General features: G+C 37.9%; 2 protein-coding genes and 1 long non-coding RNA gene across 3 annotated transcripts; all 3 read right to left on the bottom strand.

Annotated features, from left to right (window-relative positions):
* Positions 1–4,362: 4,362 nt before the first annotated feature.
* LOC137038635 (uncharacterized) lies at positions 4,363–6,728 on the bottom strand. The gene is made up of 3 exons (XR_010897529.1): positions 6,211–6,728; positions 5,595–5,651; positions 4,363–4,860 (listed from the first exon to the last, which is right to left on the bottom strand). It is a non-coding gene; the product is annotated as an uncharacterized lncRNA (long non-coding RNA).
* Positions 6,729–7,526: 798 nt separating this feature from the next.
* Positions 7,527–12,078, bottom strand: gpx8 (glutathione peroxidase 8 (putative)). The gene is made up of 3 exons (XM_067413352.1): positions 11,809–12,078; positions 11,420–11,681; positions 7,527–8,740 (listed from the first exon to the last, which is right to left on the bottom strand). The coding sequence occupies exons 1-3, from the start codon at positions 12,013–12,015 to the stop codon at positions 8,577–8,579; spliced, it is 633 nt and encodes a 210-aa protein (XP_067269453.1). The 5' UTR covers positions 12,016–12,078; the 3' UTR covers positions 7,527–8,576.
* A 1,168-nt stretch (positions 12,079–13,246) lies between these two features.
* Positions 13,247–26,434, bottom strand: anapc5 (anaphase promoting complex subunit 5). The gene is made up of 17 exons (XM_067413351.1): positions 25,912–26,434; positions 25,673–25,752; positions 25,482–25,585; positions 23,191–23,413; positions 19,080–19,140; positions 18,891–18,992; positions 18,620–18,810; positions 16,809–16,890; positions 16,196–16,288; positions 15,862–16,043; positions 15,529–15,664; positions 15,326–15,400; positions 15,120–15,241; positions 14,937–15,044; positions 14,509–14,656; positions 13,629–13,791; positions 13,247–13,537 (listed from the first exon to the last, which is right to left on the bottom strand). The coding sequence occupies exons 1-17, from the start codon at positions 26,110–26,112 to the stop codon at positions 13,326–13,328; spliced, it is 2,283 nt and encodes a 760-aa protein (XP_067269452.1). The 5' UTR covers positions 26,113–26,434; the 3' UTR covers positions 13,247–13,325.
* Positions 26,435–27,107: the final 673 nt, after the last annotated feature.

Raw genomic sequence — 27,107 nt, 5'->3', positions numbered from 1 at the left:
TTGCGAAGCGAAGAATAACTATTGTTCTCCACCATACTTATTATTATTCTTCCAACCACGTTTTTCGTTGCTCTTCTCCTCCCACAATTTTTGTCAAAGACCAACCACTGAATAGCCAAAACCTGTTGCCTATACGGGAATGGTGTGCTATATCTCTTCTAAGGGATCGGGGGTACGTTGTCCGCCCCAGGGGTGTAAAAGTAGCCCAAAAGTGTCATTGGCTTAACATTGGGCAAAACTTTGACCACTCATAGCTCCGAGCGAGGATTTTGTATACACACATGAATTACACGAAATTTGAAGAGGCTGACAGGATCTCTCAGGACATACATCTCAATGTGGTGTAAGTTGTACCCCTGGGGTGCTAGAGCTCCCCAAAAATTGCCCAATTTACTTATAATGGGGCGGGTCGTCCCATCAAACGCATGCGTTTCTCCTACAATGATAATCGCATAGGGATTTTGTATTGACCATAGCTCTGGATCACAGAGTCACAGACACAAGGGGGCGGGCTCAATCTACTCAGGCAACCAATCACTATCTCAGAATCATTGTGACGCTATTAAGCCATGCCCTAGCAACCGTTTAGAGCTCCCTAGCAACCGATCCCATAGACTTCCATTGAAAGAGATCAAAGGGATATCTTTGGATAAAAGTGTTATAGAAATACGAGGGTGGGTTTGTTTGACTCAGGGCATTAACAGCCAATCACAAATCACCTTCAACACTTACTAGCCATGTCCTAGCAACCATTATTGAGCACCCAGGCAACCCAAATCCACAGTGGATATCTTCACATCTGAATGGCATAGAAGAATGGGGGTTGATTTATATCATTCATACTGACAAGGAGCTTTTGGGGTATCATTATGGGATGGTGCCAAGCCACTCCATAGCAACCAAACAGAGTACCCTAGCAACCATTTAGATCTCTGGATCAGAACATCATAGAGACATGGGGGTTGGTTTACATCATTCATACTTGCAAGGATCTTTGGAGTAGCATTATGGAATGCTGCCAAGCCACTCCATAGCAACCAAACAGAGTACCCTAGCAACCGTTTAGATCTCTGCATTAGAAAATCATAGAGACATGGGGGTTGGTTTATATAATTCGTACTGGCAAGGAGCTTTTGGAGTATCATTATGGGATGCTGCCACTCCATAGCAACCACCCAGAATACCCTAGAAACCACCCAGAATACCCTAGCAACCACATAGCAACGCCATAGACACCACCTAGAACAACACAGCAACTGCCTAGCAACCACCCGGAATACATTAGCAACCACCTGGCAACCACTCAGAACACCCTAACAACCACCTAGCAACCACCCAGAATACCTTAGCAACCGCCTAGCAACCACCCAGACCACCCTAGCAACACCCAAGCAACCACCTAGAACACTCTAACAACCACCCAGAATACCCTAGCAACGCCCTAGCAACCACCTAGAACACCCTAGCAACCACCCAGTATACCCTAGCAACCACCTAGCAATGCCGTAGCAACCACCTAGAACACCCTAGCAACCATCCAGAACACCCTAGCAATTTCCTAGCAACCACCCAGAATACCCTAGCAAACCACCTAGCAACGCCCCAGCAACCACCTAGAACACCCTAGCAACCGCCCAGCAACCAACCAGAATACCTTGGCAACTGCCTAGCAACATCCCAGCAACCACCTAGAACACCCTAGCAACCGCCTAGCAACCAACCAGAATACCTTAGCAACCACCTTAACACACCTTAGCAACAGGGCCCTGAGTTTTGCCACGGCAAGCACCACTCACAATTTCATAAACATAAAATATTGCAATCCACACAACATAATGGGAGACATATCAGAGTTTAAGGGTGCGTTCACACTTGTCATGTTTGGTTCGATTAAAACGAACCCTGGTGCGGTTGCTCGGTTAGTTCGGTTCATTTGAACATATGTGAACGCTGCCACCCGAACTCTGGTGCGAACAAAACAAGCGGACCGAGACCGCTAAAAAGATGGGTCTCGGTCCGCTTCCAAACGAACTCTGGTGCGGTTCGATTGATATATGAACGCAACACGGACCAAAGACATGTAAACGGACCGGACGTATAATGTCACAAGATGCCACGCATAATGCAGCTGATTTGACGACGCGGTAAGATCGGTGTACGTTATCCAAAATGAGTAACTTTAACGTTAGAGGGCAAACGTAGAGCAACGAGGAAGAGCCTCATCAATATTTGGTCTGACGAGCATGTTTCGAAAATGCTAGAAAAACACACAAAAAGCATACCTGGCTCTTCTCATCAAAGTTCCTGTGTTGCCCATTATTAGCAGGTACAGACGACAGAACGGCCGTCTCTTTTGCACAACGGAGGAAATCCTGCTGCTGTTTTGAATGTTTTGAACATTTTATGAGCTCTTCATGAGTTCTCAGCGGGTAAAAATAATGCCACATGTACACGCATAAAATGATCGCGTTTAATCCAGCACACAGCGTTGTTTTGAACATTTCATGAGCTCTTCATGAGTTCTCTGGTAAAAAATAATGCCATATGTGTTACACGCATAAAATGATCGCGTTTAATCCAACACACAGCGTTGTTTTGAATGTTGTGAACATTTCATGAGCTCTTCATGAGTTCTCTGGTAAAAAATAATGCCATATGTACATGCATAAAATGCCCGCGCGTGTAATCCGCACACAGCATTGTTTTGCATGTTCGGTAAACGAGCTCCTACGTCATATAAACCGACCAATCAGGTTGTGAGCGTCTCCCTGTGCCTTTGGTTCGGTAACTTTAGGTTCGCTGTTAAAAATGCCCGTGTGAACGCTAAGCGGACCAGGACTATTATGTTTGTTTTTGTTTTTTGGTCCGGACCAAACGAACCAAACTAACCGAACTACAAGTGTGAACGCACCCTAAAAGAGGCTAAATTGTTGCGCGTCTCAATGTGACCAGGACCGTAAGTCTTTGTGGTCAATCAAGAGATATGACATCCAGGGTAATGTCGACATATCACCACGTAGGACAAACCACATGCAACAGGAGGAACTGACGACATGAGAGGAAGCTGCCTGAAAGAGATGTTCAGGTAGGAACCCGGATTGTGTCCAAAAACATAACTGAATAAGCAGAATAAAATGTGTACCTTGAATATCCTGTTTATACCAAAACTGTTTGTCTGTAGCTCCACGATGTCAATATTCATTGTCGGGCTACTACAGCCAAACCTTTGGGCATGCGACTCGTTCCAACTCCAAATGTCGGTTTCAATGGCGCCAACAGGGCAAATCTTGGGCTGTGGACAATGTGAAACGTGTATTGTTCTCTGATAAGTTAACCTACACTGTCTTTCCCAAATCTACTGGAGTTGCGGTGTGGAGAAAGAGGCTTAATACTGCTGCATGCCCAGAATGAAGCACAGGGGTGGATCAGTGATGGTTTATTATGGCGTTCCCTATTGTGCTTGATGGGCTCATCACTGGCAAGGACTACCGAATCATTCTGGAGGACCATGTGGTTCATTGTACCCTGAAGACGGTGCAGTGTATCAGCATGGTAATGCACCAATACACACAGCAAAAACCTCTGACAGAAAGGTTTGATGAACATGAAAGGAAAGTTGAACTTGTCCCATGGCCTGCACAGTCACAATATCTGTAGTCTTTTGGAAGAGAGTCCTCCACCAGCATCATAGTGACCTGGCCAGTGATCTGGAAAAGGAATGTCTCAAAATTAGCCACTTGTATTTGTCCTTCCAAAGACTGAAATGATGCTGTATTGCCAGCAAAAGGAGGTACCAAAATCCTACACCATAATATATTATTGTGGTCTAAAATCAGGTGTTTCAGTGTAAGTGTCCAAATCTGTATCTTCTAAGAATGTTTTTGCTTACATTCCCATTAAGTTATGAAACCGTTATTTCTGAATGTTCTCTGAATTTGCAAAACATTCCGATTTTTTAAATGTTTTAAATATGTTTTTTTTTTTTTTGCTTCTTGGTTATAAAAACATTAAGGGGACATTCTATTTTTCAATCATTATGGGAACTTTACTTTTGAATGTTCCTTGAACATTCTTGAACATTGTAACGATCAGTATAGATACGTTTTGTGTTTAAGGTTGAGAACATTATTGAAAACCAGATAACTTTGAACAAACATTCTATTAATGTAACTGGAAGAATGTTTTCCCTCCCCTAACTTTGAGAGAACTTTGCCAGAACATTGGAAAAGTTCTGATAATGTTCCCTGTTAGCTGGGCTCCTTGAAAAATGATGACAGACTCAAAAGATAGTCTCCTGAAAATCCTCTTTTGTTTTCCACAGAATAGAAAAAATATATATGCTATATATAACACAGGGACTGTTTAATTTTATTGACATGCCAACAAGAAAATATTGTGCATGTATTTTTCATTCATTATGCTCAGTCTTGAAGGTTCCCATGGATTTTTATTCCCAGCGGTGCACCTTATGGGGTCTTCTCTGGGCTGTCAAAGCGAGCTGGACCTTTTGATCAGAGCTCACAAAATGTCAGAGCACAGTCAGGCAGCGGTAACCCCGCCAAGCTGAACTTTGAAGCTTAAGAATGTATGCCTTCATTTGTCTGGACACTTGGTACATTTAGTTCTTAGGATGTTTTTCCTCTAAGAACATTCGGTGCAAGTAACAAACAGCGTGATGGATTGGTTGGGTCAGGCTGAATCACTAAACATGAGGGAAGGGAAGGTGATTGCTACAGAGTTGGCAGAGATGGACATCAAACTCATTACCCTAGTGTCTTTTCCGTTTCTGTGTCTGTACTCTGTCACATCAGTCAAGAAAATGAAAAACTAGTGTAACTGGGCCGATCTGATTATGGACTCCTAAAAGAAAAACAGCAAGAACAAATCAAATGATTAATATAAAAATGCATAATTGTGGCACTGGACAGAAGCAACAGATTTATTAAAGGAAACAGAATACAATATATCCACAAAACGGGCCCCCTATACAATAGAATAAGCCCTGACCATAAAGAATGATATAGGTTACATTGTAATACTAATGCTCACTGATATTACAATGTACACTATAAATATCTTTATAAATATCACTCTATACATTAGCCTACTAGTAGCCTATATTTAGTGCATTCTAATGCAAAGTATACCTACTGACTGACAACCGGTAGGCCCTACGACATTTTTGTGTGTGAATGCTGTTTTACGACACTAGCGAAGCACAGCTTTGTTTGCACAAGAAATAATAAGTTAGCAATAAAATGTTGAGCTACATCTCAACCATAGAAACATTTGGATTGAGGTACATGAGCCCATACATTTAAGACATACGCTGGCTTTGTATTCTGTTTTACAACCCAACCACCAGGATTTTAGTTATGCCACGGGACATAGAATCTCGTTTCTTTTCCTAAATCTTCACTCACGTAATTTTCGCCAAGATTACAAACGTTTCTTCCTTTTGTTATTTTTTAATGACTAAATTACTAATTAGTGCATTCTACAAAGTATGTACTTTTCTTTCCGTTTACATAATATCACAAAACACTTTCAGTTGAAAATATACAACATCTCACTAGAAGCAAGATCAAACCTACCAGCAAAGTCTTCCAACGTGAAAGGGATAGATTTGTCATGTTGTACGATTTTGCCATCTAGTGGACAAAAAATTATTAATTGGAAAATATTCTTCCATGAGCAATTCAAGTGGAGAAGGACTGCCAGAGAATCAGTGAAAACAAAACTAGAAAATGTTGAAAAAATTATCCAAACTACAGCAAATGGCATAATCAAGAATGCATAGCCTACTTTTTTCTAAACAAGATAAAAGGTAATTTAACAAATGATCTTTACTGTAATGTAACTTTAATAAATCAAAAAATATTCTTTTTTTAAATTGATCACATATTTTTGATGATGGATTGTGTTACGATTTAAGGCTCTGTGCAACCCATATAACTACACTATAAGGGCCTAATTTACCGTCGCTAGGGTGCGTCTAGATTTTTAGGCTACTTAAAATACATTATTATAGTAAATTATGAATATGCATTTATCTGCAATACCTGCCTTTTATTCCAGATTAGTGACAATTGATGATTGTTTAAAGTTTTTTTTTTTTTCACATGCCAGAAAAATGATCTAAAATATACATTATTGTCTCTTTAAAGGATAGCTCACCCCAAAATGAAAATCATCTCATGATTTACTCACCCTCAAGCCATCCTAGTGTATATGGCATTCTTTTTCAGACAAATACAATTGGAGTTATATTAAAAAAATGTCCTGGCTAATCCAAGTATTATAATAGCAGCCCCAAAAAGTGCACCCATTCACTATAAACGTAATCCATATGGCTCCGGGGGTTAATAAAGGCCTTCTGAAGGGCAGTGTTAGTATAAGAAAAATATCCATATTAAAACTTTAAAACTACAGTAAAGTATGTAGCTTCCACCAGACACCTTACTCATTCAACTTATGCAGAAAGTGTAACGCCTCTCAGATCTCAAACCGCTTACACTACGTCCGACGTCATCATCGCATATGCTGTTTTCATAAATTAAATACAGAAGGCAGTTCACCGGAAGCTAGGTATTTTACTTTATAATGTGTTAAATATGAATATTTTTCTTACACAAACCCATCGATTCACTTCAGAATGTCTTTATTAACCCATAAGAGTAATATATATTACTTTTATGATGGATTTATACACTTTTTTGATCTTCAGATATTCGGCTGCCATTCACTGCCATTCTAAAGCTTGGAAGAACCAGGACATTTTATAATATAACTCAGATTGTATTTGTCTGAAAGAAGAATGTCATATACACCTAGGATGGCTAGCCTAGAAATCTAGACGCACCCTAGCGGCAGCAAATTTAATCTACCCACAAGTGTCATCTAGGAACTCTCAATACCCTTCTGAGCTGTATTCCCCTCACTCTGGACGGGCCAATCACATCATGTATAGAGTCGGCAGGCGGGGCCATAATGAAGACGGCCGAGTTGCGTTTGCGTGCTTCTAGTAAACACAGAAACTGGCGAACGGCGATCTTTCGCATCATCTTTGACTGCGATTCTGGAAGACTTTGAGTTAAGCTTTTCTCTGAGAAAAGAACGAAGAACGGCACTGAAGTCATTCTTAAAAAGGGAAGATGTGTTCTGAGTTTTGCTGACCGGATACGGCGAATGTTTAATCTATCAACAAGCTCTGTTTCACCTTCGTTGCTCTGGTTGGTGGTAGCGCTATCCTATCGCGTGCAGAGGGAGTTTAAAAGACAACCGTATATCCCGCCCCTCGGCTTGAGCCCTGTCTATGGTGAGTTTCCAGACCAAACATCTTGATGTGGGTTTGGCTTGTCAGGCTATAGGATGGCTTGAGGGGGAGAAAACCATGTGGTTATTTTAAATCTCTTTAAAATTCACAATCACAAGAATGTGTCTAGAGCGCAAGAATCAAGTTTGTATTTAAAACTTCACAAAAACATATTTAATTGGTAATTTGTTTTGCAAAATCATACTACCAATCAAAAAATTTAATTTTTTATTAATACACAAACACACAAAGCCAGGCCTCAAGCGATCATCTTCTGTCAGTATCATTCACATTAACCAGAATTACTCTTTCATTCTCATTGATGTCACTGCAGGTGAAGCCCAACACATTTGACCACAGATAATCTACACACTTATGTGCATTCACACTTGTCATGTTTGGTTCGATTAAAACGAAACCTGGTGTGATTGCTCGGTTAGTGCAGTTCATTTGTACATATGTGAACGCTGCCATCCGAGCTGGTGCGCTGCGCACCAAACAAGCAGACAGAGACCGCTAAAAGATGGGTCTCGGTCCGCTTCCAAACGAACTCTGGTGCGATTCAAATGATATATGAACACAACATGGATCAAAGACATGTAAACGAACCCAAAAAAGGACGTAATGTTACAAGATGCGAGGCTACAAGTCAGCTGATTTTTTGGCGGCGCGGAAAGATCGATGTATGAGTAGAGAGTAGAGCAAACGTGGAGCAACGAGAAGGTAAAGTGCCTCATCAATATTTGGTCTGGCGAGCATGTTTTGAAAATGCTAGAAAAATCGCACAAAAAGCATATGGTTCTTCTCATCAAAGGACGTGTTGCCCATCCAGACCACAGAACTGCTGTCTCTTTTGCAGCAGATCTTCGTTTCTGCAACAGAGCAATTTCTGGTGCTGTTTTGAATGTTTTGAACATTATATGAGCGCTTTGTGAGTTCTCAGCTGGTAAAAATAAAACCATAAACACGCATAAAATGATCACGTTTAATCCAGCACACAGCTGTTTGGTAAGCAAGCTCTGTCGCAAAATATTCGTCATAAAAGCCAGCCAATCAGGTTGTGACCATATCCCTATGCCTTTGGTTCAGTAACTTTAGGTTCGCTGTTACAAATGCCAGTGTGAATGCTAAGTGGACCAGGACTATGTTTAGTTTTTTTGGTCCGGACCATATGAACCAAATGAACCAAACTACAAGTGTGAACGCACCCTTAAATGTGCAAAAAGCTTCACTTTTGAGTCTCTGAGGGGGTTTGTGCACATCATAGCTCTTGTCTTTTTTTCAGTATGATATTCCGCACAAGGGCTGTGGCTTCCTTTCGAATGTCGTCTATGGGCTCCTCTGGCTTCCAGAAACGCACCACCTGGCCTTCCGGACTCACAAGAAACTTCCAGAAGTTCCATTTTGGCATTCTCTGTACAGAATCTAAAAAATAAAATAAATAAAAAGTTATCTTGAGTTCATAATATTATTATTATTCAATATTAATATACATTTAGAAATATCCCCATATTTGAAACCAGAGATTATAACAGTTGGGGCATCAGCCTTAGTCCTAATGGGTTGTTATCATAGCTATCTAAATCCATTGTTCTGTATTTTCCGTACGTGAGTATTTGTTGTAGCTGGCTAAAATAAAATAAAAATAAAAAATAAAAAAAGTTGTGTACTGTGCTAATTAATTGAGATTTTCTTACAGCTCTTACAGGTTGTTGGCCTTGTTTGTTTCGTTGCTTCTATTGCTCTACCCTTTTTTGTAAGTCGCTTTGGATAAAAGCGTCTGCTAAATGATAAAATGTAAATGTAAATGAATTTCCTTTACTATACATAGCTGGGCTGTCACTAAAATGTACAGGGATTTAAATAAATGAATTTTTGAATGAATTTAAATAGCAAGGCCAATGCAAATATGACATTGACGCATTCCAACATGAGTCAAAAGTTTACATTCAGCTGTCAAGTCATCCTATGATAGTCACAAGGCAATGTGCTGGCATTATCTGTTGGATCGCAGGATTTTATCCGAGGATATGTTACCATGTCCGATTATAAACAGTGTGTTTTGAAAACAGTGAAAATCGCAGGCTAGTGTAGAATCGCTACTATTCAGGAAACTGAGTGATTAAACACCTTGTTGTCAAAGTTAGTATTGTGGCTTTATATATGGCCAGACACTTGCACTTGTCAATATATTAATATTTTTCCAAATCATGCTCAAATGGAGTTTGGAGGTTTTACACCAGTGAATGTTGGAGATATGTATTAGAATGGGATAATCTGAGGTAGTAAGTGCATTATCAGCTTACAGGTTACAAAGGTTATTGTAGCTATGTGAGTGCTCAGTTTTTACTGTAGTTCAATGTTTTTTCTGCTTCAAAATTCATGCTGTTAATGAAAACCCCAAGCGGCAACCACAGTTTCTGTTGAAGCCAAGAGGGAAGTGACTTAAACTGTAATTCAATGACTGGCCACTAGGGACAGGCTCCAGAAGGGAATGTTAAAATGCCCAACTTTACAGCAGAAAAAAAACATGTTTACTGCCTGGTACAAATTGTGGTTCTGGTCTATACAGCTAATTTTGCGCTTCATGACAACTGTGAGGCAGGTTCATTTTTTTTATAACTCATTTGTTTACATTATATACAGCCTTAAAGTTCTGCATACTTAAAGGCGTGGCCCCTTTGATTGGCAGGTGGATTGCCGTTTGTCTGCTCTCTGTTAGTCATCACTTCACTTCAGCTCCGCTCACGTCCCGCCTCTTTGCCCATTGTCAGTTAACTGGGATTGATGCGCGATGACGCGCTGCCAAGATGGCAACGGCTAGCTCGACTTAACGCTTTAAAACTGCTCTTCAGAATCCAATGGGTGACGTCACGGACACTACGTCCATATTTTTTTACAGTCTATGGAAAACACTGGTACAGTATTATAACACATAGTCAGATAACCACAGTGAATAACTGTACATTACGAATTACGTTGTATTTGCATGCCTTACAAGGCATAAATCTATTCAGATTATATTGACATTTTAATATAAATGCTGAGGTGTCTCATCCATCAGCTTATCTGATATTCGCTGTAATGAAGATGAACATAACTTTTTAAAAGCAGGGGAAATTCCAGACTTTAAATAAATAACCATTTAAATGTTTAGTAGGTTTGCATTGTAAGGCTCAGGTAATGTTTTCTCATTAAAATCAGATGATTTCCTATTAATTCAATAGAATGTGAGGGAATAGCAGTATGGTGGCGCAATGGCTTCAGTTTACTATGACATCATAAGTAATCCATACATTTATATAGATCAGTGGTGGTGATCCACAATGCACTAGAAGCAATCCACAAATTATTCAAAATGTATGCCAGGCAGAGTTGTGTTTGTGACATAAAAACATTTATGTGAATTTATTTGTATATTTAATTCTATTTATTTGTGAATATGTTACATTTTTGCGAATCTCTTCTCTTTACATTTATTTGGTAATCGTAATCTATGTATTTGGAATAAAGCAACATTTCTAAGCCCATATGTGTGCGTCCAATCATTTTGAGCTAAATCGAGTTGCATACTGGTTATTTTTTGAGTTGCAGAATGGGGGGAAGAAATTATGCAATTTTATCAATACAATTTAAAATACAAATGACATATTATGCTGAAAAATGGTCAAGAACAGTGCATGAGTAAGTTAAGGTTACATGAATTTGGACACACCAACACCTAAAGCAAATAAATTTAAGTGCGACGTTATATTATTGGTGTTCTTTCACTGTTCTTTATGCTATGTATTTGAAGAATGACTTTAGTGCTGTTATCATTGTTATTGTATTATTATTGTTATTATTGTATATTATTATTGTATTGTTGCTATTATTAATAATTTTCTTACGGTAGTAACTAGTAACAGCTGGGTCATGTGATGTCGAAATGGCGGAGCCCATGAGGGGTCGCCCTTCCCCATACTGAAAAATGCATCTAGAAAACACATATTCCTGGAGTTTTCATCTAATTTTGACTGATATTTCTCAAATGTTTTACAATTTGTATTTTGGAGTACAACTTGTATAGTTATTGAATGAAAAGTATTCTCAGGTAAAACCTACCTGTGATGAATCTGAACGCGGGCTCCGCCTCAGACCCCATTATTTTGATCTTGCTAAAGATGGGGAAAGTCACACCGTAGTTGGATTTAGCAAAAGCCTCGATTTCTCTACTGGTGCCTGACTCGGTGTCACCGTATTGCGAGCAGGGAAACGCGAGCACGTTAAAATGAGACGTGCCGAGCTCTCGGTGAAGCTCCTGCAGAGCCCGGTAATTCTGCTCCGTTAACTCGCTCCCACTCGCCACGTTTACAACCAGAGAGACCTATTATAAGAGACAGCGAGCCCTCGAGTGAAAATACTGCTGCACAAAACACACCAAGACAATTATGTTTCTCAAAAGCCATACAAGTTAAGTCAAAGCACTTAAAACAGAAAAAATAACAACTTACTTTCCCCCGATACTTTTCCAGTGAGACAGCCCTGCCTCTCGCGTCCTTCACTTCATACGAGTAAAAATCTTTGGTTTTTCTCGACTTTGACAGTTTACTCTGCAGTAGGTAGAGTGAGCCCATGCACACGGCCACACTCACTAAGACCTTGAACAGTCCTGATCTAGGAGCAGATGATTTGGTGGGGTATCCCCCTAGCGCCTCCATGGTGGAGGATAAATATGTGGAGAAATCTGGAAGAAAAACATCAAGTATGGTTCTGGTGTGTGGTCAGAATAGTGGGTGTGTCGAAAGTATGAAAGTTATTCTAATTGGTTGAGAAGGCTGTCAGTTACAGGTGGGCAGAAGGAAAAGGAGCATGTTGTGGAGAAGATCTACTGCCTGCACCTAAAATTGAATTCACCCATTTATAATGTTCTTTGTATGGTCTGCCGTGTATGATTATTTATAATTTCTACACTTGTATTTTAAGATCTGGCCAAAAGGCCAGCAGCTTCTAAGGGTCTTGGAAATAAAATGCGACAAATATATAAATTAACACACTTCTAGGCAGCACGTTGAGCACCCAAAAATTATGATTTTGTTTTGCTTCTGGAAGTTAGCATTTCCTCAAAATTGTATTTCCATCGCCTATCAAATTAAAAGTGTGAAAAAGAATAACGTATGTACATACTTTTTGTATTGTAATATCAACAGTAACTTACTGGCAACAAAAAGCCAGCAAGCTTCTGTATTTTATTCCATGATAAAATAAAATTACTGTTAACTTGACAGTAGTTCACAGCATACTGTAAATAACTTACAGTAGCCTATATTTATACTTTATAGTTCTTGGTTTTGCACTATTTTAAAATACTGTAGTTATTATGTAGTAATTATTAGTTTTTATATTCACATAGTATATACATAACATATAACTACAATCTGTTACACAAAAAAAGAATGAAATATAAAGGCTTCTATGCAACAACAAAAAATATTTCAGTGATATTACTGATTATTAGATGTCACACAATGTGTTTTAGTGACTGAGAATGTGTTAAATTTTGCAGAAAGAGTGCATGCATCATATTTACAAATGGTGTCTAACTGCCTGAACTTGTTTAAGATATTATTTTTATGTTATCAACAATGCAAAATGAGTTATTAACCAATTGGCTTAAGCTATTGTGAATTTGGTTAAGATAATGCACTTTGTTTTAGCAATTGTCAAAAACTTAATTTTTACAATAGTAACTATCTTTAGGAACTATTATTTTGGCTTTAAAGACAAACACATTTTACCTACAGTTAATTTTTTGGATTATGCATTTAAAATCCTCTCTAATATCTTAATGGGAAGCAGCATGACACCCAAGTTTTTTTTTTGATGTTGTAAATTTGCTTTCCTCATCCCAGTATGCATTTTTTTTTTAAAGGCAAAAATGAGTTTTTCAGATACAAAATAACATTTATTTCCAGGATACACACAACACTGGACACAAAGTGTCATTCATTAACATCATATCAGATGTTTCCTAAAGACGATTGACCACAGTCATCCCAGAAGACGGCAGCTCCTGATCCAGTAGGCGGAAGAGCATGGCGCATTTGTTGCGTTGAGAAACGTTGCCAAGAGTGTGATGCAAGCGTGCCTGTAGGTAGTGTATGTCTCTCATACGCTCTTTACAGTCAAGACGAGAGAAATACACAGCTGCCTCATCTAAAGTGTGCACGGCTTGTTCCAGTGCTGTAGGAAAAGAAAATACATCACTTAAACATATGAAGCATGACTTGAATACTGTGAGATGGGTGACAAGCAGGACTCATTCAGGCAGTACCGTTCAGTCTGTGTTCCTGTACAGCAGTTCCTGCTAAAGCCATCTGACAGCGAGCCGCCAGCAGCAGAGCTCTGCCCTTGTCTATCAGAGAACCGTGAGCCAAAACAGACTCCAACACGTCTTGCACCAGTGCAAGAGCCTGCTCAGGGATCCCCAACATAAGCTATGAAGAGAGATGATAAACATCAGACACTACTAGTCAGAAATTACTTTCTAGAAACAACAAATACACAACAAGTACTAAAAGGGTTACTTCAGCGATTAGCATATGGCTTCGTATCAGTAGAAACCCTGGAGTATAATCAAATGATTGTGCTTCCCCCCTCATATCCCCCTGAGACAAGAGATTTATGCATTTTATTTCTGGAAAAATTCCTCCCGTGACGCAAATTGACTATATTTGTGTCATCTTTGAAATTTTTGGCCAGAGGCTAAAGACTCCAGCCAGCATGTTTTCGCACATGTGGATGGGAGATCTCACTCACAGCACAGTTCACAGCTGCAGGCATTCATTTAAATGGATGCTAAGCAATGTAAGTGTTCTCAACTTCTCAAAGTAATTTTTATGAAAGTTAAGCTTCCAAAGGCATGAACTGAAAACGCGACTCGAGCATTATATTGAACAGACACGTTCAGTATTTAATTGGTGTCTGTTCTCAAACTCAGTCACAGTAATCCAGTAGGTGGCTTTGGGAATGGCCTCACAGGGCAGTGAAGCATTCCGGGAATTGTAGTCTTTCATCCCCATGAGACAAAAATAAATTTTCTGTCTTTTCTCAGTCTAGAAGGCACCAAATTCAAAAATAATTTCACATTTCTACTACAATTATGACCCAGTTTAAAAACAGATTCATCTTTGCGAAGGTTCTTGTTGGTGTACCTGTGTAAATGCCAGATGTAACACAGTCTCTGAGGTTAAGCTCTGGAGGTTGTGTTGGCGTGACAGAGCAAGAGCCTTTAAAAGTAATGGCAGAGCTGACGCAAATCCAGACGAATCCCAGTGGAGTTCTGCAGAGGCCAGCATCACCCTGACACGCAACACGCAAACACCGGAAGAGTTAACAAATGACATGTTAACACTGCAGTTTCAACAAGATTTCAAATAGTACACTTCAAAAATGGGGACATTAAGATTTAATTTGAATACACTATTTTAATACACTTAACTAAAATGTAATTTATTCCCTGTTGGCAAAGCTGAATTTTCAGCATCCAGTTAGACAAGTGCAAGTAAATTTTGATTTCATGCTGACTTCCATTTCTTTAAACACGAAAACATCTCAGACTTTTATTTTCATAAAGTTATACCTGATGATCATCTCGGTGTTCTTGCTCTTCTCACACTGCTGCTGCAGCTGCTGTAGAATCTTAGAGGCTTCAGACATACGATTCAGAGCTTTCAGCAGCTGCGCTTTCCTGAATAGACAAAGACATAAACAATCACTTGTACTGGTCAATCTACTAAAAAGTATAATATGCGCAGTTATCCACCTGTACAATCCCTCAGAGCTGTTTAAGGCAGAGATAGCTGTGACATGGGGTTCAGCCAAATGGTATTTCCCATCATTCATAGCCCTCTCAAACTGAATTTTCAGATCACATAGCATCCAGAGCTGTTAAAAAGAGAAACATCAGATTTGTAATTGGAGCTGCTGATGATTTGTGCTTGATGAAGCCTAGATTTTATTTAGCAGTACTTTGGCATGTTGGGTATGGGGAGGAAACTGCTGCTTCAAGTGTTTCATGATGTCAGTCACGACAGCATAAAGACCCTGAGGATAGAAGAAAAAAAAATCGATTGGTAAAACATGTTCCATTTTTGCACATGGCAACAGATGAAATCCAGCTTATGCGCAGAAGCAGCATATGCATTAATGTAATTGTGCGAGAGGTCAGGTACCTGCTCAGCATGGAGTTCAGCCAGATGGCAAAGGGCAACAGCAAAGGCCTCAGTGTTATTCTGCTGCACACTAAAGTTCACCGGCTCCAGACTGTTCATATTCAACAAGAGCTGAGCCTGCTGCCGTGCCATAGTGCTACAGAGAAGGCAAATTCAGCTTAAACTACATCAAACCTGAAAAACTGCTGTGCCACAGTATTAATGCACAATTAAAGTGTTAGCCCTTACAGTCTGTTGGAAGACATTTACATATGACAGTAAAAGCAAAATATGAAAGAAAGTTAATTTCACTTCATAGCTCTCTTAAATTTCATAAAAAGAAGGTTATCTGACCTTTTGCCATACATCCTCCATATGGAGGTGGTCTGCGCCAGGCTGATTTCTATCAGCTCAGAGAGGCTTTGCTTCCAGTGCATGATATCGGTTCCACGCAGGGCGTCCAGCAGCTTGTTGGCCGGCATGCCCTGTTTTGCTCCCTGCTGGACCAGGGACTGAATGCCTAGAGAAGCTAAATACTGCAAAATGGAGATCATTAATTATTTAATTGCAAGAGATTAATAGGAACTGATTTAATATGCCTGATGCCATTCATTATGTCTTGTGGTTATGCAAAGCATATCCATATAATAAAGCCATTAAAATGGTTCCATCATAACGAGTTACTTACAGGGAGACAAAAGTGAGCTGCAATTTTCACTGAGTCTTCTGTTAATACCACACTATCAGATCCTTTCATTTGTTCTAGTGTGTACAGCCAACTCTAAAATTAGAAGAAGGAAAAAAAACAGAATTTTCTGATTTAATATATTTTAAAATGCAATGTATTATTGTGATGGCAAAGCTGAATTTTCAGCAACATTACCCCAGTCTTCAATCCCTTCATTCACATGATCCTTCAGAAATCAATTGGGACATCGTGTAAAGTGCAATAAAATCAAGAATCTGTGATCTGTCCATTCTCTTGAACCTTTATTTAACTGACAAATGTACAAAGAAAAAATCTGTTGTTTTCATTGACCAATTTTATTTTGTAAATATAAACAAATTGAAATTTTGATGGCTGCAAAACACTCCAAAGTTCACAAAGGTATGTTGTTTTCCTTTTAATTACACTTTTTTAATAATTTGGATATTGAGGATACTAATTGTTGCAGTAGTTATGAAAGATGTCCTGATTTAAGACACATATATAAATAGAGTCCTTTTCATGATGGGACAAACAATTAAGAAACAGATCACGCATACACGGCACGCGGAGGAATGAGAAAAACTGTTCTTACCAGACAGTGCTGGAGACACACATGGTCATTTGCTTCCTGTGCGATGCGGATAGCTTCCTGCAGAGCCAAATCAGCCTGTTGACTGCACATACACAACCACAGAAATTTGCAGTCAGCTTCATTAAGTTTGTCATATAATAATAATAAAATAATAATAATAATAATACATTTATTTTTTAACACCTTTAAAAGTTGCTTTCTCAGAGTGCTTTACAAGTAAACATAACAACAGAGAAAACAACACACTTTAAATACAACAAGTAAAATAAATAATCAAGTAATAGAAATTTTAAAATAGAATGTTTTGAGAAGAGATTTAAAGGGTTAGTTCACCCAAAAATGAAATTGATGTCATTAATGACTCTAATGTTGTTCCACACCCGTAAGACCTCCGTTCATCTTCAGAACACAGTTTAAGATATTTTATATTTAGTCCGAGAGCGCATCTAAGTGTATGCACACTATACTGTCCATGTCCAGAAAGGGAATAAAAACATCATCAAAGTAGTCCATATGTGACATCAGTTAGTTAATTAGAATCTCTTGAAGCATCAAAAATAGATTTTGGTCCAAAAACAACAGAAATACGCTGATTCACAACCATTTGAATCGTTATTTGAGGATTGAACACAAACAAGGAAGAGAAGATAATGCTGAATAAAGTCGTAGTTTTTGTTATTTTTGGACCAAAATGTATTTTCGATGCTTCAAGAGATTCTAATTAACTAACTAATGTCACATAAGGACTACTTTGATGTTTTTATTCCATTTCTGCACATGGACAGTATAGTGTGCATACATTTAGATACGCTCTCTGACTAAATATAAAATTAGGGTGAGTCATTAATGACATAAATTTAATTTTTGGGTGATAACCCTTTAAAAATCAGTTAATGTATTTGCTTTCCTGGTGTCAGCCAGGAGAGAATTCCAAAGCTTAGGAGGATAGGAAGAAAATGCTCTATCACCTCAGAACAAAGCCGTGTCTTGGGAAAAACCAAGAAACCACTCTGAGAGAAACGCAGATTACGACATGGTGTGTAAGGAGCTAATAGATCAGTCAAGTACTGAGGAGCCGGATTATGCAAAGCCTTATATGCTAACATAAGGATTCTAAAATTAATATGGTACCTGACGGATTTAGATACCCCAGCTAGAAGAGCATTACAGTAGTCAACACATGAAACGAGTTTATCAACCTCTCAGCAACTGAGAAGGACAACATAGGAAGTAAACGTGCTATATTTCTGAGGTGAAAAAAATGATGTCTTAACCATTTTCTGCACAAAAGGCACCAAGATTTTTACATTTGCTTTGAAACTACAAGGCAACACCTTCAACAGACGAAGTAAGAACCAGCATTTCGCAGTTGATGAGGAGAGCTGAGGAGCATAACTTCCGTTTCAGAGCTAATATAAAGACAGACTATTATTAGACATCCGAATCTTGATCTCAGTGATAAAGTTTGAAAGATGCACAACATCCACATGTTGACTTGGTCTTGAATGGATATAAATCTAAGTATCATCGGCATAAAAGTGATAGTTAAGGTCAAGAGATCTTAGTAATTGACCAGGTGATTAAAGATACATACTGAAAAGTAAGGGACCCAATCCTGACCCCTGTGGGACACCAATATGAACAGAACCAACCTTGGACCTATAGTCACCCATAAAAACAAATTGACTGCGGTCAGAAAAATAAGACCTAATCCAGCCAAGTTTCTGACAAACCAAATATATCCTAGCTAAAATAAAATGCTCCTGACACAATGCAGTGTTCAAAACATAATCTAAATAACTAATACGCACTAGTGTCCAAAACGACAGTGCAAGGTTGCCAGATTCAGGACAGCATATCGTAAACTGCGGCCATAGCCTTCATCTCCATTGCTTTTTCCCTCTCCACCGGACAGAATGAGGCGGTCAAAGTAGTGCAGGAGGCTGTGAGTGGAGATGAAGATGTCCTGCACTCGCATACTGTTCAAATAGCTGAGATAATGCTGTGGAGAGACAGAGATGGGTTAGTTATACTAAAAAGAGGTTAATCATCTGTTGCTTAAAATGAAGGATTTCAGCTTACAGCTTCAGCAAAGTCAGGATTAAACTTGAGAATGTTGTTGAGCTCATCCTGTAACTTAGCCGGCGACATAGCCTTGTTTTCATCGTTTTTAAGGAGATATGCCTGGGAAAAAGCAAGGTGACAATTAATCGGGGCAATCACAGACAAATGTGTTTATTAAAGTCAAATCTCTTCTATGTTATAACAAACCTGTCGTGCAAGGAAGTATTCCGCTTGTTTCTGAGATAAAGGACCTTGGGTCTCATCCGATCTGATGAAAACAAAATAAACCCCCCAGTCAAGTCCATTCCTATTCAATAACCCTGTTTGTGTAGGGGTTAAATTGACCTCCTATTGGTTTCCATGCAATTCACCAAAAGAAGACATTATGAATAACACTGAATATTATGTAAAACAGAAAACCTCCGCTCTGGGACTACAAAAAAAGGTGAGAAATTTTATAATTTCCATTTATTTCTATTGTGTTAGGGGTCTATTTGACCCACATATTTTTATTTTCGAAATTATCTGAATTGAGACAGTAAATTCAGAGGTTTTTTTTTCACTTGTAGTGACTATTTGAATAAATATATAAATAATATCAAGTATAAATAGTATCTAACAATATTTGTACTTTGTGTTTTTATTAAGAATTTATTGCTTTGGTGCTTTGTGTAAAATAGCCTCTCCCTTTTGTTATGTCTGGTAATCATACCCTTGAGAGGGTAAAACTGGGTTTCTTACACTTCTTTTCAGTCTGGAAAGATTCAAGTACACAAAATCCAAAAAACTCAAAAAACCCAAAACATCTTTTCACAGATGTTTTGTCTGTAAAACTCTGTGGCTGAAGAAACGGCCAATTCTCCTCTGAAGAGTCAAAAGTTTCAGTAGAGTCTTTGAGTGTCTGAGTCAAGTTCTCTTGTATTTCATATTTTAGTCTTTGACAAGCTATTGAAAATGACAAATACAAATCTGGGGCCCGTTCTTCGTACGTCGTTAGCTGGATTTGACTGTTGACGATTTGGTTTGATCTCGGATTGTTTGGTTCTTCAAAGCTCATCTTGGACTTGCTTGGAGTGGCTTGAAGCAGCGCAAGAGATGCAGATCATTTGATCTTGACCGTTGAAAGTTTAATTAATACTTTCACATAAAAATCAGCTTCAAATTGAATTAAAAATGAAATTACAACATTGAAATAAAAATGCAGTGTGTACAAATATTATAAAATCGTGAACATAAATAATTGGGAATCATGTTCATCAAAACATTTAATTTATCTAACTTTTATGTTGGTTTGGTCGTTTCCTTATAAAGGTCCAGAAATGTGTGTTTTTTCTTTTTTTTTTCTTTGACAAGTTTTTTGCCAGGTGGCTTTTTTAATTATATGATGTCATTACGTTGTCTTGACGCCAGCCAATCGCTGCATTGCTGATCGTGGTTTCGAGTATTGATGCATCTGCCCTCTTCAGGGAACACAGGCACGAGCAGTGATCTCAGATAACTTAATCCAGATATTTTAATCAAATCCGCAATTTTTTTTGAAGAACCAAGTTAGCCAGAGATCAGTTATCACGATTAAAAGATCTGGGATCTGTCAAATCAATTATATTTATATTTCTATTTTATATTTTATTCAATTTGAGGTACGAAGAACGGGCCCCGGAACAATTGGGAGTAAATTTGACACCTAACACAATTGATGTAACCAAAACTTTTAAAGAATTTCCAAAACACAAGTGTTTTAAGCAGTTTGAAAATCTAATATGGGTCAAACTGACCCCAACATACAAAATACCATTAAAGGGGTGAAGAATTGAGAAATCAACTTTCCCTTGACACATCACATCTTCACGTCATCGACTGACAAAACACCGCCTCTAGAGAAAAATAAGCACGTCTAATTCAGTAGCTCCGCCCACTGACTCATCGGATCACACTAGCCAGCAGCAATAAACATGCCGAAGAATATAGCAAGATATTGCGCCATTCCTGGTTGTGGAAGAACACAGTCGTGCATAAACTTACTTTGAATCCTAATATTAGGAGTGTGTAGCCTGACAAGCCAGACCCACATCAAGATGTTTGGTCTGATAACTCAACATAGACAGGGCTCAATCCGACGGGCGGGATAAACGGTTGTCTTTCAAACTCCCTCTGCACGCGATAGGATAGCGCTACCACTAACCAGAGCAACGAAGGTGAAACAGAGCTTGTTGATAGATTAAACATTCGCCGTATCCGGTCGGCTAAACTCCGAACACATCTTCCCTTTTTAAGAATGACTTCAGTGCCGTTCTTTGTTCTTTTCTCAGAGAAAAGCTTAACTCCAAGTCTTCCAGAATCGCAGTCAAAGCTGATTCGAAAGACCGCCGCCGTTCGCCAGTTTCTGTGTTTACTAGAAGCACGCAAACGCAACTCGGCCGTCGTCATTATGGCCCCGCCCGCCGACTCTATACACGATGTGATTGGCCCGGCAAGAGTTAGGGGAATACAGCTCAGAAGGGTATTGAGAGTTCCTAGACGACACTTGTGGGCAGATTAAATTTGCTGCCGCTAGGGTGCGTCTAGATTTCTAGGCTAAGGAGTGTGTGGAGTGTACATAAAAATGTATTTTTAATGAAGTTCTAGTTGACGTGAAGAAGAATGGTGTTCACTTCATTTCACTGCGGGATTGTTTGTAAAGAAATCTCACAATGTTGTTTCTTCTATTTTTGTTCCAACAGGAATGTTGCAACACACTTATGTGAGTAAAACGAAAGAAAAAAAAGTGTTTTTATATGTAATAGTATTGCATTGTTATAGATCGTTTTGCTTATGTCTTACGTGTCTAACAGAACATACCTTTAGCATGCTGGACTCAGACATGCATGGGCAAGGGCTCGCAAAGCCCAACGTCCCAGGGTGTGTGTTTTCCAGATGGGCTACCAAAATGTAAGCCTGTCGGCAGGCTGACAAATCTCAAAATATTCCTTTTTTTTCTTGTTCTGTGCTGTTATCTCTCTCTTGACTTGACTTTTGAAGGGCGAGCGGTTCGCGCTTATATCGAACGATCTTGCGGGCCACAAAAATAATAGTCTAATCAAATGCGGGTGGATGAGAAATAAATCATTGTGTTTGTTTGATAAAGACGTACTTGTATCATTCCGGTTGCCGCTTTCAAAACAATCCCTCCCTCATGCATACTGAACTGACAGGGACTAGATATGACAGGAGCTGAAGCTCATTAAATATGCAAATCTTATCCATGGGCGTTTACTTCCAAGTCTCCAGTGCGGCACTCCCACCAAAAACTAGCGTTTTGGAGAGAGCCTCAAAACCAGTGTAGAAAATAGCCTATTACTTACTAGGAGCCAAGCACCGGAGGTGCGGAGCCCCTCTTGAAATCGCTAGATTTCTTATTATTATTCTGCCATGGAAGTCTATGGCAGCCCATAGAACTGTTTGCGGGTAAGTTATGAAATTTGGTACACTGATAGGAGGTCAGTACCAATAGTAACCATACCAAATTTGGAGTCTCTAAATTATTCCCTCTAGCGCCACCAACTGTCCAAAGTTTCACTCATGTTTATGCTAATAACTTTTGAACCATAAGGGTTAGAAACGAAATCCTTTTCCCCTGATTCCTTGGCACAAGCCAATTTGATTGCATTTTCCGTAATGTAAATTTTCCCGGCATTTGTAATGAACTGAAAACCAACTTTTTCGAACTCCTCCTAGGCCGTTGGTCCAATTTACACGAAAATTTAACCAGATAATCTGTAGACCATGCTGACAAAAAGTTATGGAATTCAAGTTGATTTGTAAAATCGTTTTCGAAAAACGTGCAAAAAAAATGTATGTAGCAGTTGCAAAAACACACTAAAAGGCTATATCTCCGCAACGCTTTATCGTATTCAAACCAAACGTGGTACATGTCATCACAAGCATGACCTGAGGCAACATGCAACACACAAAAAAAAATTGGTATGATTGTGCCTCTTGGTAGCGCTATAATTAAACAAAACATGTAATTTACTCAATACAACTCAATATATTAACATGGGGTTTCAAAATGTTTGCTTAAAAATTGTCTCTAAATGTCTTTACTCATTTTTGCAGTTGGTCTGCTGCTAGCTTCCTTGTTTGCTTTTGTTGCGGTTGACCCCTGTAATGGCTGCTTGCAGCTATATTTAGCTTTGCAGCTATGTTTTTGAATGTAAAAACCACACGAACGTCATTAGTTGACCTCAGACAACAGTATAAAAAAAATTTAAAAGCCAGTTTATGACACCTTTAATACAAGCCTGATTCCATTAATAATAAGTACATTATTCCCTCTGACCTCAGTTCGGACTGGTGTAAAGATGTTGTGTCCAGCTCATCTTTGTCTATGCGGTCGGCACTAGGGTCTTCAATGCCCGTCAGCTCCATGTCTTCTGAGGGAAGAGCGGACAGCTCAGGAGGATTTCCACGATGACAGTACTTCTGCAGGGACTTGTACAGCTTATAAACCTGACTGAAGGACAGTTTATTGTAGGCCAGCAGCATCTGACGCATGAACAGACCTAGAAACAGAAAGATTTCAGATTCACAAAGAAAGTTGCTCTTCTTAACTACAGTTTTCATGTTTTCTAACTTGATATTTTATATTCTATAAATAACCCGTAAGTATAGTTACAGTTAGAAAGTGATCAATGTACTTCAGTGGAGAACATGATCTCATTGAACACATTTTACATCATGAGATGCTTCAGTTAAAATGGGTTAATAGGTGGACAAATGGTGGAAAAGCTTAAAGAAAAGAAGAAAAAAAAGATTTAAAAAAGATTAGATTAATAAAAATAAAAATAAGGATATACATTTGATTAAAATAATACATGGATTAAAATGTATAAACACATTTGGATTTAAATAAACTAAAACAAACTAACAAATACATTTGATTAGAATAAATAACATTTGTAAAATATGAATATAAAAATTATTTTGATTTAAATAATACATTTAAAAGAATAGTTCACCCAAAAATGAAAATTTGATGTTTATCTGCTTACCCCCAGGGTATCCAAGATATAGGTGTGCTTGTTTCTTCAATAGAACACAAATTAAGATTTTTAACTCCAACTGTTGCAGTCAGTCAGTCACATAATGCATGTCAATGGTAACATTTTAGAGAATGAGAGCTATGAGAGTAAAAAAACAAACAAACATACGAATCCATATTAAACCCTGCAGCTCGTGGCCACACATTGATGTCTTAAGACATAAATACGATTCTGATTCTCGCACAAACCGATCATTTCTTATATATATTTTTTTTGTTTTACCTTGAAAGAAATCTATGTACAACAGCCTTCTCTGTGCAATTACTTCTGGGAAATGAGGTCAAAATGCACGATATGACGTAGAGAAACGCGTGAGAGATCACTTCTGCCACTTGTGTACATTTGACCTCACTAACTGGAAGGGATGGCGCACTCAAGGCTGTTGTACATAGATCACATTCAGAGTAAAAATAATTTATAGAAATATTGTTCGGAATCTTCTCGCAAAAAGCGGGTTTCTTGTCTTAAGATATCAACGTGTCGTAAAGAGCTGCAAGGTTTAATATGGATTCGTATGTGTTTTTTTTTTTTTACTCTCATTGCACTCAAACTCTAAAATGTTACCAATGACATGCATTATACAACTGACAAACCGGTTGGAGTTAAAAATCTTCATTTGTGTTCTACTGAAGAAACAAAGTCACCTACATCTTGGATGCTCTGGGAGCATATAAACATATTTATTTTTTATTTTTGGGTGAACTATCCCGAGAAAAAAAATCTTCAAAAATCTTGAGAAGACTTATTATAATATAATTTAAGAGATTTTTTTCTTAAGAAGATTTTCTTGAATTCAGCACTAAAACTCTTACAAATAAACAAAAAAAATTAAATGAAAATTATTACTCATGTCGTTAAAAACTCCTAAGGATTTTTTTCATCTTCGACACAAATAAAGAAAATCTCAGAGCAACTACCACTTTGATGCTTCAAAAAGTTTATAAAGACTTTGTAAAACTAATTTATATGAATAGAGCGATTAAATCCAAAGACTCAATTGCTTTATATGATGAACAGATTTAATTTAGGCTTTTATTGACATATAAACATTGATAAGTGAACCTAGACAGAAGCTCAACTGTACTTGCTTGATGCGCGAGAACAAACTTCATTGGTTCTTGCACGTCAAGCGAAAATCATTGAGCTTACGCTTAATATAACTGATGTGCACATTGATGAATGTTTATTTGTGAATAAAAGCCAAAATTCAATCAGTTCATCATATAAAGCATTTGTGTCTCTTCAGAAATTTTGGACTAAACGCTCTATTCACAGGGATTTGTTTTATGATCTCTCTGTGAACTTTTTGAAGTGTCAAAGTGGTAGTTGTGCAGCTGTCAATGGAGTAACAGAACGCTCTCAGATTTGATTAAAATATCTTCCTTTGTGTTACAAAGTCTTGCGGGTTTGGAACGACATGAGGGTGAGGAAATTTCAGAATTCTTAATTTTGCGTAAAGTAACCCTTTAAACTGGGCAATATTTCATGGCAATTGTGGTTACGGCCTGAAAGAAACACATATTCGTACCAACAACACTGGTTTTGAATGCCTCCGAGTCGCTGAAAGCACTTGGCAGGATAGTAAAAAAGTGCTCCATGTCCTGCAACTCTCCATCAGCCATTAAAAACAACCTGAAAAACAGAAGGCAATGGCTATTTGAACGATTATGACATATGACATAAATTCTTTGTAAAGAGAAGATGCATACTGTAAGTTACCTGAGTTTAACAGCATTGACCATGCGAAGACAGCACTCCTCTACTATCTTCACAAACTGTTCCAGGATCAAATCTGGACCCTGGTCATCACAAACACAAATCAAACATGTGCACTGCGCAGTATCATTTTATCTAGAACATTAATAATTCAGCTATGCTATATAACATTTTTTTAAAGTGTCAAAAGGGTAAGCATATACAGCTCTAAAAGAAAACATGCTACATAACGTTAACGTTACCTGTTGTAAAGGTAGGATGAGTTTGTTCAGGAGTCTTCTGTCTAGAAGTGCCATTGGTTTGGTTGTGGACATCTCATACAGTAAAGCTAACACTGCGATCTTGTATGGAGTGACCCAATCCTTTATACCGAAGATATTGGCATGAACAACCCCATTTGTCATCATGGGGTTGAAATACAAACTTTCATGCACACTGGCCATTGCCCTTTCGGGATTTATATTCCTCAAAGATGAATAAAACTACCAATATCACTATGCAGTAAATACTCAAGCGTGATAGAAAAATTGTGTGGTAAGTTAGCTTACATTATTTTTGATAATACGGTAAAATATCAACTGTGTTTCAAATGCAGTCATAACGATTTGAAGTCTTTCTTCCATGTGAATATCTGTAATTATAACTACTATGTTCGATGCGTTGGGTTAGTAATCAAACATGGACATAGTCTAATATGTACACATGGATCATGCTAACAATCCGACGGAGACTTTTTTCTTCAAAATACCCTCCAGTTCCGTTTACGTTTCAGGACGCTGTGTAGAGCACAGACGAATCGATTATGTTTAACTTTTCAGAAGTCCGATTCAGTTCTTGAATCGGTTCTTGTGAACATATAATTTAAACGAGTCAGTTACGAGTCTTATGTTTTTGAAAAAGACAGGTTTCAGTTCATTGAGACTCAAGATATTTAAGATCAGCTTTACAGAAAGGTTCAATAGAAAATATATACAATAGAATGGTTTTAGTACGTGGTGCAGAGCACTGATAAATCGATTAATTTTTACACAAAAAATATTTAAATGTTTGTATTTAAATATATAAAATCCTGAGACAAAGTTCAGTTTACGTTTAACCATTGAATTAGATAAAATGTAGAATATATATATATATATATATATATATATATATATATATATATATATATATATATATATATATATATATATATATATATATATATATATATATATATATATATATATATATATATATATATATATATATATATATATTATGGTTGGTCACAAATGTTGAAAGATTACACGCATTCAGTTGGAAAAAAAATAAGAATACATAAGAATATAAGAATACATCGTTTATAGAATTGTATGATATGTATAATTAATGCTTGTGTATTATGTCCAATGTACATTATCACTTCTTTTCATATCAAATATCTTTGATATGACACAAG

Source organism: Pseudorasbora parva, chromosome 13, assembly GCF_024679245.1.
Source record: "Pseudorasbora parva isolate DD20220531a chromosome 13, ASM2467924v1, whole genome shotgun sequence".
Classification (NCBI taxonomy): domain Eukaryota; kingdom Metazoa; phylum Chordata; class Actinopteri; order Cypriniformes; family Gobionidae; genus Pseudorasbora; species Pseudorasbora parva.
The sequence above is the reverse complement of the archived record's forward strand: the minus strand, read 5'-3'. Positions and strand labels throughout refer to the sequence as shown.

Coding starts and splice junctions, on each gene's coding strand:
- gpx8 (XM_067413352.1), bottom strand. CDS start 12,015: ATGGAGGCGCTAGGGGGATACCCCACCAAATCATCTGCTCCTAGATCA. Junction 11,682..11,808: donor TGGAAAAGTATCGGGGGAAA/GTAAGTTGTTAT, acceptor CTCTTATAATAG/GTCTCTCTGGTTGTAAACGT. Junction 8,741..11,419: donor CGCGTTCAGATTCATCACAG/GTAGGTTTTACC, acceptor TTTATTTTTTAG/ATTCTGTACAGAGAATGCCA.
- anapc5 (XM_067413351.1), bottom strand. CDS start 26,112: ATGGCCAGTGTGCATGAAAGTTTGTATTTCAACCCCATGATGACAAAT. Junction 15,665..15,861: donor TGGAGGATGTATGGCAAAAG/GTCAGATAACCT, acceptor CCTTCTCTGTAG/CACTATGGCACGGCAGCAGG. Junction 14,657..14,936: donor AACACCGAGATGATCATCAG/GTATAACTTTAT, acceptor GTTGCGTGTCAG/GGTGATGCTGGCCTCTGCAG.